A 20,276-nucleotide genomic window follows, 5' to 3' on the forward strand; every position below is an offset into this window, starting at 1 on the left:
CTCTTCTAAAAACTGTCGTCGCCGGCTTTTTTGTTTTTCATGTAATTAAAAAAAAATAAAAAGTTTTTTTTCCTGATGTCGCATGTCGTGGCGGATGCGCCAGGCATCAACTAGTATTTATATAAACTTTTATGTATATTTTTCGGTTCTGAATACGTACTTGAAGTATTCACATTTCTTCAAGAATCAACCTGTATAAAAAAAGAAAATATAAGTTTAGAGTCTGATCTTTATATTTAGTACTTATTTTATTTTTTTAAAGGAATAATTCATTATTGTAATTATTTCTTACTAAAAGTATTAGGGTACGTTTATGTTGGAGCTGCGATAAACGATAAAAGCAGTGAATTAGCGCTGCTCTTATCGTTGCTCAACTGCTAAGCGTATCTCGACGCGTTGCTCCAATATAAACACCTACATATAAATTAATATAATAATATTCTTTGCTTCGCTACTATCGCTGCTCTTATCGTTTATCGCTGCTCCAACATAAACGCACCCTTAGTCATTTCATAAGACACCTAACATGTTGCTTTTTTCTAATAAAATGAAATAAAAACATATTGATTTTTTTTATTCGTAATATTTCATAATAAAAATGTATGTTAGTTTTTGTTTATTTCAATATCCTTCATAGTTTTATTTTAGTATCCTCCCTCAACTTAATTTTTATTACAAGCCAACAAATGAGGCGTCAATTTGCAAAACCCGCCTTATCCATTTAAAAAAAATGGCCTATGACATATATTAATAGTGGACCCCGAATACTACATAATCCCAAACTGCAGTAAAAGTCGCCAGTCCTATATAAAAGTCACTACAATTTACGTTACTGTAGCAAAATCCGTCTTATCCACTTATATTTTCTTTTTATGGTCATTATTGTTATAAATTCCGCATTTTTTCATAAGCTTTTTATACGAGTATATTACTACTGACGTCTTCAAATCCTTACTTAATTTTAATAAAATAGTATATTTAATAAATCAAGTTAGGATGCAAGTAACGTATGATCGAAAAAAAATAGCTAGGAAATGATGGTCGATGGATGACATTTCCCATATAAAAGGACAGCGTTCTTCATTTCATAGCCATCGCTGATGCCGTTTTTTCTTGATCATATTGTATCAACACCCGTAGATGCATCATACAGCAACAAAACCCGCCTTATCCGAATTATTTTTGTGTTTTTTCTGTATAAAAATTAAATATTCATTTTTATTTCTAGAAAAACGAGATACAAAACAATGATTCCCCTCAGTGGACAGGTTTTTTGTAAATTAACGCTTCAAACATTTGCTAAAACAGTTTTTGCTTATTATCTCGAAACAACGTGTTTGGGGCGGGTTTTGCAACTTATCATATTAACACACTCAAATATTGATGTTTTATTTTTTTAATTTTCTTAAAATACTATCGGTCAATCTGCACGCCACTGGAAATTAATGACCTCAACCGTCTAATCTTTGTAAACAACTACATTGTTGCCGTTGCGCCGATACCCTATTCCCTTCTTTGCCCATTCTCTCTCGCACTCGTTGATTTTCGCAAACCAATGTGTGATGAAGGTTTAGAGCGTTTGTGAATGGATCGTTGTATCTACTGAGTTTAAATATCTTTGTATATTAAGCTGGTAAATTTTATAAAAATAGAAATTGATGTCAAAATGTCAAATTCAACGAGTGTAACCATAATTTCTCGATATATAACTGCTTCCAGATTATTACTTTTAAATATTTTTATATTATTTGCAACGTTGAAAATTGTTTAAAAATTATTATTTGTGAATGTTTGAAAAAAAAATAGCATGTTCTATTCAGAGTAACAATTACTTTTTGTGCAAAATTACTTTGCAAAAAGGTGGCAATCCTAATTTAGAAAAGAGTATTTTTTATGAATAATTTGATACCACATACTCGGTATTTCGAGTCAAATTGTCATTGCCCTTGCCATTTAGGGCCATGGCAATATACATATTATGAAATTTAAAATGCTATTTTTTTATTGAAATTGTGAGAAGTTGACATACATGTGATATCGCTACCTCAAAACTACAACTAGATATCTCTAAAATCATAGTTTCGACAGCTTGAGTAGACAGCTCAGTTGTTGTAATATCCTGCAAATTTATTTAGAAAATATCTACTTTTGACGCTTCAAATATAAAGGGGATGGCGTCACTTTTAAGTTATCTAGTTTGTTGCAAATAGAAAGATAATCCAAAATAACAAGGTAACAAAGGTTGGTAGAGCTCAAGGACTGTTCGATCGCGTCAAATCGCCGCTGTCGTGGTCGCCGTGGAATGCTACGTCACGCGCTGACCAGCGCTCCACAGTGCGGCGGATGGTTATTCTAGCGGGACAAAATCTCAAGAGCAATGTTTGGGACTTAAAATCTAAGAACGTAGCAAATGGTCTAATATTTAGCAACTATATGGTTAAATTTATTTATTTATTAACAACTTAATTTATTAATAAATAAATACAAGATAATAAAACTATGATATTATTCGTACATCACACACAAACCGTATTGTAAACTACTGCCAAATACATAAAATTATGATATCAGGTGAAATACTTACAAATAACTCTTTAGCACCCTCTGTATTTTATTTTAAAAAATTATACTTTATTTTAAAAATATTAATTAAGATAGATATTTTAATTTTAACACTCGGTAATTGTAAATTCATATATAGTAAGTATCTAAGACAATTTTATAAACTCAGTGCCTTTTGATGGAGTTGTTTTGTTTTTATACTATACGATTGAAATGAAACTTTTTGGGCATTCACCTGTTAAGCTTGAACTCCCTGTGACTATGACTACCTGTGTTGGTAACTATTGGTAACTAAAAGATCCACATCATTCAATATATCGATATTTGAAAAAAAGTGAAAGTTTGATATCTGCAGAACAAAGGCACGAAGGATTTTAACAAATAATATACATACAGTAGAAAAGTACATACCTTTGGCAATCTTCAACATAATTTGGCTTTGGAATAAAATGTATAAGCACTTGTAAATATTTTGTTTTCGTATGATCTCTGCCTTGCTGAGCAGAAAACGACCAAATTTGGTTGATAAAAATGTATCGAAATACAAAGAATATTCATGCATTTTTATATCTTTTATATCAATTGGAATGTCTACTATTTATTCTTAGAGTACACATTTTTTGGCATATTTCTAACCAAACGCTTTTGTCCCGCTAAATTTATCTTCCAACGCACTGTGCGCTCGTCCGTCAAATGCAAAAATAACTGTCACTGTCTAAAATCTTTAGCGCCAACTTCAACTCGGTCCCCAGATGACGTAAAAAAACTGACAGTGCAGGAAGATAGGAATCGAACTATCCTTATCTCTATAGTATCCTTGGGTAGAGCTAACTACAAACAGCCAATTTTTATCTAGTTGTTAGTTTAAGAGTTATCTATATATATAGTTGTAGTTTTGAGGTGGCGATATACAGAGTGAGTCTTAAATAAGTGCAAATATTTTCAAGGCTCGTAGATCTCGATAAAAGAAACACATTTTCTCTTTACCATTTTTCAGATAAGTCCAAAATAATCGAGTTATTTAAGTTTGAAAATTAAAAAAAAAGAATTTTTTTTTAAAATTTTCAAACTTAAATATTTTTTTGTTTCTGTATTTGCATTCCTTTTATTGCCGTAACCATAGAGTAAAGCCAATATCTGAGATTAAGATATTATACCGTGGGAAAGTTTGCGGTGAACAGGCAGTTCTAAAAAGTTTTCGAAAAATATACAGGAAAATTTAAAAGAAAATGCACGATTTTCAACATCTTTTAGCGAAACTAGCTCAAAACTTTTAGCGAACTTTTTTTAGCAAAAAAAAACCTCATAGACGTGTTCCTGGGGTCGAAATATACCACCCCGACAATATTTGTACTTTGCCATTTTCTACCAAATAAAGTAAAAAAATACCAAGGGTATAATTTAAAAATCAAAAGTTGTGGTCATTTCCGGTGAAACAGGAAGCAAACGGAACTAATTGAATACGTCAATGAATCCTCATTTATGTCATATACTAACATAACAAAAAAAAGCTATAGGGGTGAGCCCCTTTTGAAAAACACCCGCTATCACATTAAATACTCTAAATTTTTGGTCACCGTTTTAAAATTTGAAACTATTCAAAATAATTGCAACTATCAAAAAAGTTCTTTGAAATATTGCCATTGAAACGGAAATGTCCAGACAAATATTTTGCCATTTTAATTGTTTATGGTTTCCAGAAACGCTGAATCTCAAACGAATGAAGTAATATTAGATTCTTTAAAAATGGAAATTGATGATTACACTCCACTTTTGGATGACTTTAAGTAAGTTTCTTTAAATGTATATTTACTAATATAATGATAGTAATGTAATTTATTAATTCCAGAAATGCTGAACATATAGCGGTGACTAATAAAGTAAAATCAGATGATTTTTTAAAAATAGAAATTGATGATGATGAGACCCCGATTTTATATACAGAAATGCACCATGACCTTAGGTATGCTTTTTTTCTATATATATAAATGTATTTTAACTAATTGATACACAGTGTTTTAAATATTTTTTATTGTTTCCAGAAATACCGAAAATTTACCTATAACTAAGAAGTTATATATAAAGCAGGTAGATTTTATTAAAGTAGAAATGATGATGACACCCCGATTTTAAATAAAGAAATGCAGGATGACTAGGTATGTTTTTTTTCTGTACAGGGTGAGTCAACGATAGAGTAAAGTCAATTATCTCATTTGTTTCGAGGTTTACAAAAAAATGTTAAATATAAAAGTTATAGGGAAGGTTAGGATACACATTTTAAAATTATTATAGAGTATACAGGGTGCTTCAAAAAAGTGTGGTGGATATAACATATGTTTTTTTAAATGCAACACCCTATTTTTTATTTTATTTTAAGATTCTGTCTAAAATTTCATAACTTTTTTGTATATAATGTTATATACTTAAAATTGATAGTTTTTGTAATATTTAAATTTGTTTAAACAAATGTCAAATCGCAGTGTGATAAAAAATTGTCAGTGGTACCATTGTTTCTGAAGTTGGAATACCAAAATTTGGTATGAGAGTTTTATAAAGATGAGAAAAAAAATATATGTAAAGATATTTTAGTTAAATGCTACAGGGTGTTCAAAATATACTTATAAATTTCAACTACTTAAAATTAAAAAATCTCTGATTTTTTAAATGGTACACCCTATATATTTTCATTTTGTCTGATAGATTTTGCAAAGCTCTTCAACTTTTATTAAATATGTCATATACCTATTTTTAATAGTTTGCGATTTATTCCAATTATTTCTATTTTTACCATATCTTTAATAAAATTAGGTACGCTATAACATCATAGTTGCCATGACAAAAAATAATAATGATCAAAATTTCATATGTCTGTTAAGCAAGTTAAGAACAAAACGTGAATTTTAGTTTACTTTGTTGTAATAAGTATAAATGGTAGAAGTAGAGATAATAGTTTTACAGATTTTCCGGAAAATGAATTAGTCAATGTGACTGATATACACGAACAAGCCAAGATAAACATATTTTTTTGGCTCAGTACTATATATTACATAGTACTTTGCTAAGTACTATAAGAATAGATGTAGATTATCTAGAAAACATTTTCATATTATATTATATTATTTTCAGTGTGTAATGGGACGGTTTCGCAGCTGTAATATTGGCTTTATGAAATGAATTATAAACCAGAAACAAAACTGTATGACTGTATGTCGAAAAAAATTCCTATATCGGTAGTCGTCAACAATTAGATAATCTAGTTAGTATTACCCTAATCTGTGGTTATTAGCCCCGACGGAAAATCCAAGTGTTATCTTTCATAATATAGAAATACACCAAGAAATTCACGATTGCGATTTTAGTTGATTTGAGTAAATTTAATTAATTTTAACTAATAATAACACTTATTGCAATTAATTATTAAACTACTTGTTAAAGATAAGTAGTAAATACTTTCGTTTTGTCACGGCAACTATGATGTTATAGAAAAAATTGGAATAAATCGCAAACTATTAAAAATAGGTATATGACATACTTAATAAAAGTTGAAGAGCTTTGCAAAATCTATCAGAAAAAATGAAAATATATAGGGTGTACCATTTGAAAAATTTGAGATTTTTTAATTTTAAGTAGTTGAAATTCATAAATATATTTTGAACACCCTGTAGCATTTAACTAAAATATCTTTACATATATCCTTTTTTTCATCTTTATAAAACTCTCATACCAAATTTTGGTATTGCAACTTCAGAAACAATGGTACCACTGACAATTTTTTATCACACTGCAATTTACCATTTGTTGGAATTTGGAATTTATGGAATTTTACGCAGAATCTAAAAATAAAATAAAAAATAGGGTGTTGCATTTAAAAAAATATATGTTATATCCGCCACACTTTTTTGAAGCACCCTGTATACTCTACAATAATTTTAAAATATGTATCTTAACCTTCCCTATAACTTTTATATTAAACATTTTTTTGTAAACCTCGAAACAAATGAGATAATAGACTTTACTCTATCGTTGACTCACCCTGTACAGGGTGTTTTAAAAAACATGTGGCCGTCTCTCGTGGGGAGATTCCTCACGTAAAAATAAGATTTATTTTTCATATCAACATAGGTCCGATTCTGCTTTATTTCGTAGCTACAGGGTTATAAAGTCTTAATATTTTTTCGATTTATTATAATTTTCTTCTAAGTACTTTTAGTGATTCGAATGACTTGTTTAGGGTAAAAGTTACTATAAGTGGTACATGTTTTAGTGCTAAAAAAGTGTCGATAAATTCATCAGGGACGTGCATAAGTGTTATCACTGGAATATTTTTCAAGAAAAATAATTTGCGCCACTGACTTTTTCTCTTTTGATATTGTAGTCCGCTTAATACCAATTAAAAGTTATCTCTTGATATTTTGTCGAATTCGGCATCCTTGATGAGATAAAAGCAATTTTATTAATCAAAATAAATAAAATTAAAATAAAATTAATAAATTTTATTTTACCTTACTTATTATTAAATATTATTACTATTAGTTATTATTACTATTAGTTATTATTACTATTAGTCCAACCTACAGCAATTTCAAATAAAAAAATAATGGTATTTAAGATAATTACAAAAAAACTAATTGTAAAAAGTTTTAACATCCTGTAACTCTAAAACTATGCATTTCCATACCCACGTTTATAGGAACTTTTTTACATATTTTTTGATAAGGAACGAATGAGTACTTATTTAAAGTTTTTGAAAGGTAATGATATTACATTTTTTAAAGGTTGCTATTAGACTTGGATCAAGGCAAATTAATAAAATTGCGTTTATCTCATCAAGTAGGCCGAAATCGACAAAATATCAAGAGACACCTTTTAATCGGCATTAAACTTCTTAAACTAGGTATTTCGCTAACAAGAGAAAAAGTCAGTGGCGTACATGCTGTTTTAGAAAAAACATTCCAGTGATAACCCATATGCACGTCCCTGGTGTGTCGACACTTTTTTAGCTTTAAAATATGTCGCATTTATAGTAACTTTTACCCTCAAAATTTCATTCGAAACGCTAAAGATAATGCTTGGAAGAAAATTATAATAAATCGAAAAAATATTAAGACTTTAACACCCTGTAGCTACGGAACAAAGCAAAATCGGACTTATGTTGATATGAAAAATAAATCTTATTTTTACGTGAGGAATCTCCCCACGAGAGATGGCACATGTTTTTTGAAACACCCTGTATAAATCTATTTTAAGTAATTATTGATACACAGTGTTTTAAATATTTTTTATTGTTTCCAGAAATACCGAAAATTGATCTATAACTAAGAAGTTATATATTAGGCTGGAAGATTTTATAAAAATGGAACCTGATGAGGAGGATGAAAACGCGCGTTTTTATATGAAGAAAATATTCATAATGTAATCCTAAAATATTTTAAAAATTAACAAACCTGTTAAATTTTTATATGTAAACATTTTTAAGCTATACAGATTTATAACTGTGTATTATTTCAGCGTATTACAAAGTCCGTAACATAATTAATAGTCATAAAAAAATTATCGCATATTAAAAAAGTCATTTAGTTTACGTTTAAGACGGTCTGCGAGCCCCCATACATAACAGTAGACGAGAGTTATTACTATTACTACCGTATGATCGAAAAAACCGCGTCCAGTTGCCTTGGAAATGATGATCGACAACATTCCCCATATAATTTTACATATAAAATGACGATCTTCATTTCATAGCCATCGTATTGTCCTTATTGTCCTTAATTCTTGTCTTAGAGTCACGTCGTAGTAGGCTGTGGTGCTGTGGTTCAGTCAAAGAGGAGATAAGTTTTAACTCCTTTGGTTCGGTGGTAATTCATAAACTCTAAATCATTACTGTTTGTATTTTAAAAATGATATAGTTTACATGAAATATACATAATATCCAGTTAATACACATACAATATATATACCTATTTATAGTAATAAATACTTTGGCAAATAAACTATGAACCATAGAAATGCAGCATATGTTTTATAATATACAAATAATGAATGAAGATTATGGGTAAGATATATTATTTTGTATCAATCAAGTATCAATGTTCAAAAAATTATAACTGCAAATAATACAATATCATCGAAAAAAAGGCATCAGCGATGGCTGTGAAATGAAGATCGCTGTCATTTTATATATGTAAAATTATTTAGGGAATGTCATCGATGTTCATTTCCAAGCCAACTAGACACCGTTTTTTTTCGATGATACGGTATAATTCTTACAACATTTGTAAATAACATTAGACAAATTAAAACAAAGAAATATGAATTTCGTATTATTTTTAGTAAAGACCTTTAACCTAAGAACTTAATTTTGTATTGCAAATATGCCAATTTTATTAACTACATAGGTTACATAAACTACACCCTCTACATAAACTACATTACATGTAGCTAATGTAGTTTATGTAGAGGGTGTGGTTTATGTAGAGGGTGTAGTTTATGTAACCTATGTATGTAACCTTCAATCTTTCAAATATCAAGGTTTGAGGTGAGGTTATAATCTTTGGTTATAATAAGTTGAAGCTTTAAAAACACATAATGTATTTAAGAAAACAGAAGAAATCTGGCTTTAAATATAATATTCACACATCATATTATTTAGACCACTCATACAAAGCAATCAATAAACGTAGTTTTCATGTAGTTATTAGAGAACAACGGCATACGGTCGAGTCGGCCGCTGCTGGCACGTAGACGTAAAGAATCTTTTACGCAATGACTAAAGAATATAAGGACATGTAACGCCCCTATAGGCAATTCAAATTAAGATCGCAGCGCCATAGCGGCGACAACTCGTACTAATCTATGGGCCATTCCGCCATTTATTTAATTGTTTTCTTGTGGTTTGCGTTGTGTGTTTGGTGCCTGTTTTCGAGTTTTTATAGTTGGTTTTAGACAGTTCTGTGATTTGTGAACATTTTTTATTTGTTAAAAGACTTCGGTTTTCATCATGCGATTGAGCATTTTGGAATATATGCGGTATTTGGACGGATCCACGCATTCCAAATGTGTGGTTGAAGGGCAAAATGTCCCTAATGCAGGGCATTTAATTTTGGTTGGAAAAACCGAATTCACAAGCGACTGGATTAATGTTTATGGCGTGTGTTTACAATCCAGTGCCATTAATTCGGATCCACATGCAATTAAGGGAACTTTAACCACTGAGGAAGCCACTGTAAAGATTAAAGAAATGCATTGTTCTTGTAAAGCCGGTAACAATATTGGCCGTTCTTGTAAAATGTGTTAGGTAAAATCAACATTTTTAGTTATATTTTTGAGTTTGATTGCTATTTATTTGTATTTTGTTTAGAGAGGATATTTAGAGTTTAGAAGAAATATCTCCAACTGACATAAAATGTGTTTGGTCAACACAAAAGGTAGTTACCAGAGAATAGGTACGTAGTTACCAAAGAGCGATATAAGCCTGTTCCTGTAGATGAAATGCCCTGTTTTATAGACAAGGTAAAACGTTCCAATATTGAAACGGATGACGATGGAATTAGGACCTTTTTTTTCCAAAACTTGCCAAACTCTGTTATGTACATGCACAGTGTAGTAACTAGTTAGTTAAATAAAAGATGTGTGTCTATATAATGGTAGTTATTTTATGTAAATAGGTATAAAGTAAAAATATATTGAATGACTAAAAATAACATGCAAAAAAATACATGTATACTATTAAAAAAAAAAAGTACCAAACAGGTCAAAATATCACTGCCCAATAAATCGTTAATAATAATGTAATAAGTTGTTATAAGTTCACATAATGTCAACATTTTTCAATGCCTTAATCCAAATTTTTCTTCGATCCACCAGCTCTTTATTTCCAAGTTTGGTTTCCACAATACTTTCGACAATCCTTCCTTTGGAAACGAATCTCGGGGGTTTTCTTTGCCCAAGAATTACACTTTGGCACACAGCAATAATGATTCATATTTATTTAATTTCAAACGAAAAGCACAACATAAAACACAAAGAATAAACGGGAAATAAGAGTCGTCAGCTTCGATTTCCAAACCTAAACAATGCAAATCAACAAAAGGAATGGCCCATACGATAGTTCGAAAATCCGGGCACAGAGGGCGTATCGCTTAGCATGAATAGCGTATATGGGCTGCAGCAGAATTTGTGACCTTTTTTTTTTGTTTTGGTGGCAAACAATGAGTCATCATTTGGTCACCAGCGACAATTTTAGCGATTTTTAATAGTTTGTGTGTAGTAAACTTTGTATAAACTTTATTATAATGGTGATTAGTTGTTCAGCTTTCAAGTGTAAAAGCAGCAGCAATAAGAAAGAGCCAGGAGTTACGTTTCATATGTAAATAAACAGTCCACTCCAACTTTTTAGCGTTTTCTTATTGAATTCGATAATTATTCTTCAATTTCAATTAATATCTATATATACTTGATATGTGCTATACGTCGATACTAGTTTTGTACTTTTTGTTAACATTTTAAATTTTAATACGTTTTTTTCGTAATTAATTAGGATGATACACCATAGGCGTAGTCAAAACAATTATCAAAAAATATAAATATTGCTTCAAACAATGTTCAAACAGCTAGGTTAAGAAAAATATGTGCCACGGCACTGTTTGATGGCATCGTCACAATTTGCTCTCGGGTGTTATTTGTCCTTGGATTCTTTAGTCATTGCTTTTACGTGTATAAAAAATATAAGAAATCCGCATGCGTACGTAAACGTTTACGTGTTTGTAGGCCGACTCGACCATATACGTATTACTTTTTACAAATATACTCAGGGTTCCCTATTTAACCCCGTGTGCAATTTCTGTGCCGTAAGAAAAAGACAACATAACCCAGCTCCATATTAAAACTGCATAAGTCTATTTCACCCGGATATGGATTGAACTGCGATTGCGCCAAACTCCGATTGATTGTTGTTTTAGTTCTGTTTGGATTACTTTTTATTTGTGCGCGTAAAAGAGTGATTTTGTTTAGTTTATTGTTTCCAACTATTTTTTGATATTTTTCCAACTCCATGATAATGTGTTATAAATAATAAAAATATAAATAAAATTGAAGGTTAGGGGAAATGTCAGTCAACCACTTCCCTTTAAAAACATCGACCAATGAAAACTTCTTCATGTGAGGCATGCTCAGTTAAATGAATATCCGGGTGAAATAGACTTATGCAGAATTCCATATTGTTCTTTCACTGTTAAATTCTTCTTGTGCATAATTTGAGTGGCGTGTGCGATTTGGCGCGCGGGATAACAAAATAAAATAATTATTATAAGTAGTAAGTAAAGTTTATTATTGTAAAATTTTATATAATTATTAAATCATTTATTTTTACAGATATCAATAAATTACTTATTTTGTGTGCCATGGGAGATAGTAATATAGTATATTGATAGTGGGGGGGGGGTCTGCGGTTGAGCCTATGGCTTTTGTTTTTTTAAAAATAAAATATAATTTTAAAAAACACATTTTTTGAATAAAACGTTTACATGAATTTCTCTATTAATAAATTTCATAGACTTGGTTATCAAACCGTATTCCCGTAGATTACTTAAATACCTACAAATTAAAAAAAAAATTAACACATTTTTTGAATACAACAAAATAATATTAACTAAACAAAACTAAAAAACATCATTTGGTAATGGTGTGGATAGGTGTGGATCCGGTGGCTGACCTTGAAACGAGTTTTTGCTGCATATAGTCACAGACACTACGCATGCGGACATCTTTGATGTTGCCAGTTTGCAAGTTATTTTGGAATTATTTTCAGTAGAAAACAAATATATGCTTTTCAATGTTTTTTTGTCAATATATACCGTATAATCGAAAAAACGGCGTCCAGTTGGCTGGGAAATGACGATTGAAGACATTTCCCATATAAAATGACAGCGATCTTCATTTCATAGTCATCGCTGATGGTATTTTTTTTTCAATCATAGTACACGGTATATTATTTATATTATTATTTTAATATTTCGCACAACACGTGAACGCTTATTATCTATTTTCATAGGCAATAAAATTAAATAGAAATAAAACTCTAGATTCCTATAATTAATTTAATTGCTCTAGATTATTATGCTACGTTTAAAAAGTGCTTTATTAAAAATTCGGGAAATTAAAAGGGACGTGTCCAAGTTTTTTCTTTTTTTTTTAATTTTTAAATGCTGTAGCTCCATGTCATGTTCATAATAGTTTTTTTTAACATTCCATCAAAACTACGGAACCATGGAGGCCTTAAAAGGCCTTTTAGCCTCCGTAATTAAAATTGTAGAATCAGCTGCAGCAACATTAACAGTTACCTTGTTTAATTCTGCTTATACATATATTGCATTAATTTTTCTGCTACCTTCAGATTTCCTACCTCTATTCTTACACATAATTTATGTGATTTTCTTAGCATAATATGATTTATAAACCATATTTTTCCTAATGGAAGGATCCCCAGTAGCACACCAACATTGGTAAAATAATATATTTATATAAATAAATAATAAATAAATAAATCTTTATTTAGCTAAAAGCTATTACAAAAAAACTTATAACTTATAATTATTACAATATTATGTGATTCTTAAGGTAAAGTCTTATATTATATTTAAATTCTTTTACATTAGCGGAACGTTTTACATTAGTTGGTAAGCAATTGTATGACATCACACCACTGATAAACATATATTTTTCCATTTTGTTTCGCAAATCTTGGACCAATATTTAGTCTGTACATTGAATCTATGTACATACCACATAATCAAGATTCGGAATAGGAAACTCCCTGGAAACTTTTTATTGTCACTTGATATCAAAATATCAAGATAGTTCGAAAAGTCAATGCATTTTATGCAAGTTATTGTATGTTTTATATATACAGTGGAACATTATTTTCGAATGAGAATGATATATATATTATATAATATGTTTTAAAAATAAAAGAAATATAAAAAAAATCTGCACTTCTTTGTAACCAGTATGTTGTATAGATTCGGGAAGTAAATATTAGGGAAAGATTCAATAAAACGTTACATCAATAAAAACAATATATTGCTATATAAAATAAAATAATGAAAAATAAGCTGTTATCCTGATAATAAATAAAAAACGAAAAATATTTTCTGTTTCAAAATAACTGTATATATTGGGCATTTCTGTTTTTACGTCTTCCTTCCCTTGCTGCTGCTCCTGTCAAATACAAAGATATGGATTTGTTAATACCTGCATCCGTGGCGCCTGGAAAACGAACAGCTTCTATGAAACACAAAGCAAAATTTTGTTAATTGCAATTTATTACCAAAACAATTTAAAATTTATACTTATAATAGCCTTAACATGACAACTTCTGAAATGATAATTTTCCCTTCTTTCCTGATCCAGAATAGAGCATTGCTACATCTCTGGCAAACAGTTTTTCATTAATAAAAAAACAGATTTGTGGGTATTGTCCCCTCCATAAAGGTATAATCGTTGAGCCTAAAATAAACAATTTGATAAGCTTTACATTTTGTTTCTCATACGAGTATAATCTGCAAATAATTATTATTACCAAAAGTTCAATATTTTTTTCATCTTCTAAATGCTGCTCTATAGATTCTAGTAAAGCGTGGTTCTCAATTGGTAGTTGAAAAGGTTCTTCACTAGAACTTAATATTAATCATGCTAATTGTGAGCAACAGGTCCTGAATCTTGTTTACTGTTTTTTTCATATCCTGTATTTCCCAATTCAACTTTTTTATTTCTTTTAAGATCAATCTCTCAGAAGCTAAAAATATACATCAAACGCCCAAGTTATCTTGGTTCAAGTAGGTATTTCTACAAAATATAAGTGATCTTCATCAATATATGTTACCTGTTAAAGCTACTGACGGCTCAAAGGGACTTGCGTCTAATTCCCTTTGACCATTGTTCAAAACCGATGGTGATTCAGCCATACAACGTACTTTTGTTTTGATACTTAAATTTTCTTTAAATAAAGATTTCCTGTTGCTTGGAGTAAAATCTCTTTTTTGTAGTTCAGTGATAATGTATTAAATATGTTTAGGTTAGGACGTTTCAAATTATATAAATAATTATTTACATCTAATATGGTCTAAATATTAAATGATCAAATGTAAAAACGTGAAATATCTAGGAAACCAATAGGTTCACCATACTTGGAACCGCGCGGTTTTAAAATGCTCCAGAACTTTGCTAACTCGATTCTATATTTAGCCAATATTGGCCCAACGTTTCCATTTACCTATGTAAAAATATGAAAAATATTGACATTAATTAAACATCAGGTTTATTTCAACAGTTTTCACAATTCAAGTGAGAATTAATAGGATACGGCTATTATTTTAGGTTTTTATTTACTTCTAAATTGTCTGGTAGTTGAGTAAATGTTTAGGTTAGGATGCCTCTTACAGGAAATATCTACTAGTCTACATTTAAAAGTTGTTGAAATAAACTACTTACCAGTTCACCTTTACTTAAAATGATCCAAATTACACTGCACACAAATAGATAAATCACAAATTATTTACTTGATATTAATTTTAAGGCATGTATCATGATTTTGAGATGCAAAGAACACAACAAATTATAAAATAAGTCGGGCGGGCGCACGCGCGGCGTCATCAATGAATGCGTCATAGGGAAGAAGAGTGGGGATGCAACAGGAACCCGTTTTATGACGTTGTGGCTATCCAGACCAGATTTCTTTATTGCTTTTCGTTTATTTGGCACTGTGTTTGGCACTCACCACTGGCGTTACAGAATTTCTGCAGGGTATACTGATTAGTTAGCACTCAATTGCAAGTCAAAAATATTACACAAATTATGAATTATTGGCATGACAATAGTAAATTGAAATTATATTAAAAAAACAATGAATTATTAAACTATAAAAGAATAATGTCGTAAACTAACATGACTGTAATAATATGAATGATTTTTTTTGAAAAATTAAAATAATTATGCATTATTTAAATATTGGTACGTTATTGTGAAAATATAGAATTATAATAAAGGAAAAAGTTTTATTGCCAATCAACTACCAATATTGGCTAAAAATCGGCAATATTGGGCCAGCTTACAATTTTTACCCAACATATCCTAAATATTGGGCCAATATCTTGTGCTATTGGGGATGGAATAGGATATGCAAAATTAAGATATTTTAACATTTATTTTCCAGACAAAGCATAATATAGTATTAAGATTAAGACATAACAAATATTATAAGAAAGATCTTAATATAAATCACAAACTAAGTCTTAATTTCGTCTTGTATAAACACAGGTATAAAACTAATAAGATCAAAACTCAACCTTCACCATATTGTCAAGATTTGGCATTATAGGAAACAAGAAATTACAGTAAATTAAGAAAAGAATATCAAAGTACACGATATTAAATACTGTAATGTATTCTACGACACAAACCATCTCCCTTCTAAAGAGAAAAAGATAAAACATAAAGCTTACTTTAGTCTTATCAACACACTTTTCGATAAAATATGTCTAAAACTGTTCTATTTAATTCTATTAATCCACTAACTTGATATTTTTAAGAAATTATGATACAAACATTATAATCAAAGTAATAAATAATATTAGTAACATTATAGGTAAAATGTTACCTCTATCTCCCATTGACGTGCATTGTTCTATAAGACTCGTCATGGTAGTACCGTGGTAGTACTTCAATACATCAATACATATAATAAAAACAATTGTTGCCTGTAAATAACTAGAAATTAAATAACTTGAAAGAAATAAAATAATTCTAATAAGTTTAAAACCATTAAGAAAAAATCCGTAACTGATAATTTTTAATTCTAATGTAAATATATAAATAAATATTATTATTACAATTTTATATATTCATAATACTTTCATTTCACAATCTTCATTGTCCTTCTTACCTTAATTTTCACACAATAGATCTTTAAGGTCGCGGTGACTAACTCCCCTCCTAAACATTCTAAAACATTCTACCTTAATTTTGGATATCAAGATAAATTTGAAATTATATAATTAATTATAGAATTTGTATTATTATTGATTAACACTCAAAAAAAATTTTCAACTACAAATAATTCGAAAATGAACTGCAATTAAGCTGCAAATAAATGGCAATTTATTTTAGAATTAATTACAGTAGAAAACAAGTGATTTTTTGAGTGTTAATCAGTAATAATACAAATTCTATAATTCATTTTATAATTTCAGATTTATCTTGATCAAAACTTAAGGTAAGAAGGATAATGGAGATTGTGAAGTTAACGTATTATGATTGTAATCGGAGTTGTAAGTAATATACTATTGTAATAATATTTATTTATTTGAAGTGTTTTGAAGCAGTAACTTAAATTATTTAGCAAATGAAATCAATAAAATTCATAAAAATATTATGACTGGTAGGCAACCAGTAATGATTTGGAGTTTATGACTTACAACTCAACCAAAGAGGAGTTAAAACGGTTAAAACTATGGAGGGCTTTAGAACCACAGCCTATTACTAAGAATTAAGGACAAATACCGTATGATACAGAAAAAAATGGCGTCAGCGATGGCTATTAAATGAAGATCGCTGTCATTTTATATGCAAAATTATAGGGAAGTTGTCGAAGGGAATGTTGTCGATCGTCATTTCCAACTGGACGCCGTTTTTTTCCATCATACGGTAGTAATAGTAATAACTCCTGTCTACTGTTATGTATGGGGGCTCGCAGACCGTCTTAAACGTAAACTAAATGTTTTTTTTAACATGCGATAATTTTTTTATGATTATTATGTTAGACTTTGTAATAAGCTAAAATAAAACTATAATATAACTTATAAAACTTACTTTTTTTGAAAATATCACAGTTATAAATCTGTATTGCTTAAAAATATTTACATATGAAAATTAAACAAATCAGTTAATTTTTAAAATATTTTAGGATTACAGTACATCTGCTGGATCTGTGTCTATGAAAGGAATGCGGACAAAAAACATTTAAATAAACAGCAATATATTTTATACGTCGATTTGACGAGTGCGTCACCGCAAATCGCTCCGCCCACTCATTTTATTGGCTACTTGCAAATTTGTTGAATTTTTATTGATATTAACGCATCGTCTATTTTTTTACGAAAAACACCAAGAGAATATCGTTTCCCCTCTCACGGATACCCCGTAGCTACAGAACGGACAGACGTACTCTACATATGAATATTTTCTTCATATAAAAACGCGCGTCTTCATCGTCCTCATCAGGTTCCATTTTTATAAAATCTTCCAGCCTAATATAGAACTTCTTTAGTTATAGATCAATTTTCGGTATTTCTGGAAACAATAAAAAATAATTGAAACACTGTGTATCAATAATTACTTAAAATAGATTTATACAGGGTGTTTCAAAAAACATGTGCCATCTCTCGTGGGGAGATTCCTCACGTAAAAATAAAATTTATTTTTCATATCAACATAAGTCCGATTTTGCTTTGTTCCGTAGCTACAGGGTGTTAAAGTCTTAATATTTTTTCGATTTATTATAATTTTCTTCCAAGCATTATCTTTAGCGTTTCGAATGAAATTTTGAGGGTAAAAATTATTATAAATGTGACACATTTTAAAGCTAAAAAAGTGTCGACATATTCACCAGAGACGTGCATATGGGTTATCACTGGAATATTTTTCTAAAAAAAGCATGTACGCCACTGACTTTTATTCTCTTGTTAGCGAAATACCATAGATAAAAGACTTATACTATTAAATAGATAGGCAACTTATAATACATTTCAATTTTATTATACAAGGGCGCCTCTGGTAGATGGAGGAAGAAATACTAATGGAAGAGAGTGGTGCGGGGAAGGGGGGTTGTTTTAGTTAATTTAAAATAAATTTAGACATACATGTAAGAACACTTTGTGTGCTTTTAATTAGGTCGAACATATTATAAACGATAAATCAACTGAATTAAAAGCATACAAAGTGTTCCTATATGTCGGATATTAATTAAAAAATATATTAAAAATACTAGGATGTTAAAACTTTTTAAAATTAGTTTTTCGGTAATTATCTTAAATACCATTATTTTTTTATTTGAAATTGCTGTAGGTTTGACTATACTCTGTTTTTTTTCTCAGGTAAGATTTCGACAGACGATGACAGAAGAAAAGCAGATGACGTCCCAAACCAATCTATTTATTTTACTAAAAAAAGTTTCTAATAATTTTTAAGTTAACTATGGATGGGTTTAAATATAAATTCGTCATGCGTCGTCACTTGTTGTTTTTAACCAGTTTTATTGGTTTATTTCAAAAATGACAGATCGTATTTCAATTTTATTGGTTTGACGGAACGATGAACGACAAACGGACGCCGATGCGTATGAACTCGCCTTTAGATTTTTGACGTTTGTCAAAGTTTTGCCAAATTATAGGTTATAATTTTGTGACAACTTTTGTCAAATACTCTGCGGTTTGGAAGATGATGCATTTTGATTCGTGTTATTACGTGTGTTTTGTGTCTTTTGAAGTTAAGTGGATGAAAAATCGAGTGAAAATTAACTGTAGAACCCGGAGCACAGTTTATGGTTAATACTCGCTGCCCAGGCAGAAAGTCTTATACTGTGGTCTTATACAGACACAGCAATAAAGTTACTATCAATAAAGTTCGTATACCATCTCGTCGTAGATAAGTGCATCTCGAATATGGTAGAAGGACCATACTAAACACATACTAGAAACTGGAGTAGCTGTAAAATATCGACATCACACGATAGGTAAATAATGGATTTTAGTACTGCAGAAAAATAATGTCAAAAGGTACTGGTTTAAAAAAAATTAACATTAAAGTTAATTAATCAACCTGTGAGGTATAAAATTTGGTAAGTGTTATTATTAATAAAATAGTTTTTTTTATTCCTGCGGAATATTACAAATTTGTATTTGTACATAAGTTATATTGATAAATATAATCATGCGGGAAGTTTCATAAAGCTTGAAAGTAAGAAATAGTTCTTTTTTTATATTTTTGGTATGTGGTGTCTTGTTTTTGTTTGTTTTGTATTAACACATACCGTTTTTTATTAAATAAAATAACTCGATTACATTTTTTCAGTTTTATACAGTTTTTCTCACAATATTTTGAAGTTACTTGTCAGTCAAATTTTAAATACATATATTAATTTCCTGCTATGCGTTCCAGTTGTACCAACTTATTTCTTTGTAAAATAAAATAAACTACTTTGAAATTAAAATGACAGACACATCTATCACTGTCAAGGATCTTCTCGTTGGACAGACTATAATAGTAATAATATTATTAATTAATAAATTAGGTAAAATATGTATATGAGTTATTAATTTTATTTTTATTTTAATTTTATTAATTGTGATTAATAAAATTGCTTTTATCTCATCAAGGAGGCTGAATTCGACAAAATATCAAAAGATAACTTTTAATTGGCATTAAGCGGCCTACACAATTTTGATATTAAAAGAAAAAAGTCAATTTATCGACACTTTCTTAGCATTAAAATATATAGCACTTATAGTAACTTTTACCCTCAATGTTTCATAAATCGAAAGATTATTAACACTTTCATAAATCGAAAGATTATTAACACTTCCTTGTTATTATTTTGTAGCAGGGTTGGCATGATTTAAATCAAATGATTTAAATCTAGTGATTTTTATAATTTTAATCATGTG

General features: G+C 29.5%; 2 protein-coding genes across 3 annotated transcripts in view; one reads left to right on the plus strand and one right to left on the minus strand.

Moving 5' to 3' along the window:
• Positions 1-8,528, plus strand: part of LOC115880024 (oocyte zinc finger protein XlCOF6-like) — a 47,776-nt gene extending 39,248 nt beyond the window's left edge. The window contains exons 10-13 of the mRNA XM_030897135.1: positions 4,263-4,349; positions 4,412-4,525; positions 4,605-4,718; positions 7,855-8,528. Coding sequence (XP_030752995.1) covers positions 4,263-4,349; positions 4,412-4,525; positions 4,605-4,695 — 292 coding nt within the window. The 3' untranslated portion in view covers positions 4,696-4,718; positions 7,855-8,528. The remainder of the gene's footprint in view (positions 1-4,262; positions 4,350-4,411; positions 4,526-4,604; positions 4,719-7,854) is intronic.
• An 8,886-nt stretch (positions 8,529-17,414) lies between these two features.
• Positions 17,415-20,276, minus strand: part of LOC115880001 (zinc finger protein 354B-like) — a 41,227-nt gene continuing 38,365 nt past the window's right edge. For both annotated transcript variants that reach the window (XM_030897096.1, XM_030897095.1), the window contains one exon: positions 17,415-17,904. In XM_030897096.1, the coding sequence (XP_030752956.1) occupies positions 17,889-17,904 (16 nt within the window). In that variant the 3' untranslated portion in view covers positions 17,415-17,888. The remainder of the gene's footprint in view (positions 17,905-20,276) is intronic.

Source organism: Sitophilus oryzae, unplaced genomic scaffold (assembly GCF_002938485.1).
Source record: "Sitophilus oryzae breed Bouriz unplaced genomic scaffold, Soryzae_2.0 scaffold_1604_pilon_pilon, whole genome shotgun sequence".
Lineage (NCBI taxonomy): Eukaryota > Metazoa > Arthropoda > Insecta > Coleoptera > Curculionidae > Sitophilus > Sitophilus oryzae.